We start from the raw sequence: 1,882 nt of genomic DNA, 5'->3' as shown, positions 1-1,882 counted from the left end.
GCGAGAAGTCGGCTTAGAATACGTGGTTTGCAGTACTGGTTGCAGTATTGCCGTATTCCGAAGAGTCAAATTGGGAAGTGTAGACGAACCGAGTCGAAGTGCAAGGAAGGACGATCGAGCGAGAGACTCGTGGGTACCTTATTGAAGGGCATTCGACTTACCGTTAGGAACAACGGTAGTAGCTCGGGTATTCGTACACTTCGAGCGTGCAGTCGCAACGTACAGAGTTAGCGGAGTTAGGGAACCGGAAGACGTCCGCGAAGGAGATCGCCATCGACGAGAGTTTTGGACCCCGATCGCTGCCCACGCCGTGGAAGATACACCTAATCCACTCTTTATTATACAGTCCACTCACTTATTGGCCCGGACGAACGAACGTCTGGTCTATTCATACCTGAACGTCAGATTACTGTCGCTAGTCTGACTCTAACAAAGACTTATTCGAAAGGTATTTGCTGAAATTTCGCATAGTACTTTAATTTGTTGATTTCCATAAAAAATGAAAAAATCTCGAAAACATTTTTTTCAACTGAATTACTTTTAACCGATTACTATTTCAAGAAATGTGCATCAAAAAAACAGAAAATGGACTCTGCAAAATGTTTGAAAATTATTTTCTGTATTCAATTAAAAGTACATTGCGATTGAATTGAAATGAAATATGAATTTCATTCGATTGAAAACAGCCTCTTAATTTACTATATTGAAATAATTTAACTCTGCCAGTGTCACTTTAAAGTCTTCAATGCTGACGTGTCACTTTAAACGTAAAATTCTTTAAAGTGTAGGCAACGTTTTGTTTGCTAGAGCAGTTTTCTTCATTTGCTATTCAACGACGATATAGAACGTTGCTTCCAATCCTGATGTGCAAGGAAATTGCTCTTCTTTTGGCCTGGTATGGTATCCTGTGCCTATGCTTTTCACTAGGATACTGGGTTTCCAGAAGACGGAAGTCGGTAAAAAAGACAAGAAGAAGATGATACTCATTTTTCACAATGCTGACATTTTGCTTTACAAGCCAGCTCCACCAGGATACACAGCGCCGTTTTTAAGCGTCACCAGGCAACGTGAAGTGATGTCATCACCAGCTTTATCATCTACGCACCCAAGAAACCAGTTATGGTTTTTTATCAAATCGTTTTTAACAAAGTCACTGCACGAGACGGCTCTTGTGAATTTGCTCAAATGATTCATTTTAATCGAAATACTGTTGTCTCAGTGTTAGAAATTATTGAAAATAAATTTCATTGTATTTCGCTTTGTTTTGAAACAGATTTGATTTAAATTTTAAAATTTTAACGCCCAGCATTACATCATTCCTTATCGATGACGGCCATGTAGGGTTACTTTTATAATATATTATATATTATATTATGATATGATCATTAGATGACAAAGATCAAAAAATTCTCACAAACACGCCTGCACACATACACACATGAACAGCGCAATGCTACCACCGCACTGAACACAACGTCAAAAGAGAACTGAGCTCGCTCGCCTGCCACGGCTACTTTTATACTAGCGTGGCGGTGTTTCGCTTCGCATTTCGTCGAAAATTAGCCCGCGTAGTCTCTTTTCGCTCACGCCAATCGTGATTGGTAGATGCAGAATTTTCAAATGCTCGATGGTCTCTTTTTGCTCACGCAGAACATGATGCTTGGCACTGAATTTTCCAATTGCTCGACGGAGTCTATTTTAGCTCACGCCAGCCGTTATTTACAAACGAGATTCGTCTAATTAATAAATCATCTATTAAAGACTCGTCTATTTTTCAATAAAAAATTCTTTCTGTGAATCTGTTGTTTCGTGATTTTACCTAATTAATTTACAATTAAAATGCATTATAACTCATATTGTTTTTTATCATTGCTTTTTAAGC

The 1,882-nt window shown here is 38.6% G+C and overlaps 1 protein-coding gene across 1 annotated transcript; it reads left to right on the top strand.

Annotated features, from left to right (window-relative positions):
* Positions 1-33: 33 nt before the first annotated feature.
* Positions 34-1,491, top strand: Tsp_14735 (hypothetical protein; the record flags this gene model as incomplete). Its single annotated transcript, XM_003370092.1, is given in 4 exon segments — positions 34-129; positions 148-382; positions 845-1,171; positions 1,390-1,491. Coding segments are annotated over 4 exon segments (760 nt in total), but the record flags the coding sequence as incomplete, so codon positions are not given.
* Positions 1,492-1,882: the final 391 nt, after the last annotated feature.

Source organism: Trichinella spiralis, assembly GCF_000181795.1.
Source record: "Trichinella spiralis strain ISS 195 chromosome Unknown Scfld1190, whole genome shotgun sequence".
Lineage (NCBI taxonomy): Eukaryota > Metazoa > Nematoda > Enoplea > Trichinellida > Trichinellidae > Trichinella > Trichinella spiralis.
The sequence above is the reverse complement of the archived record's forward strand: the minus strand, read 5'-3'. Positions and strand labels throughout refer to the sequence as shown.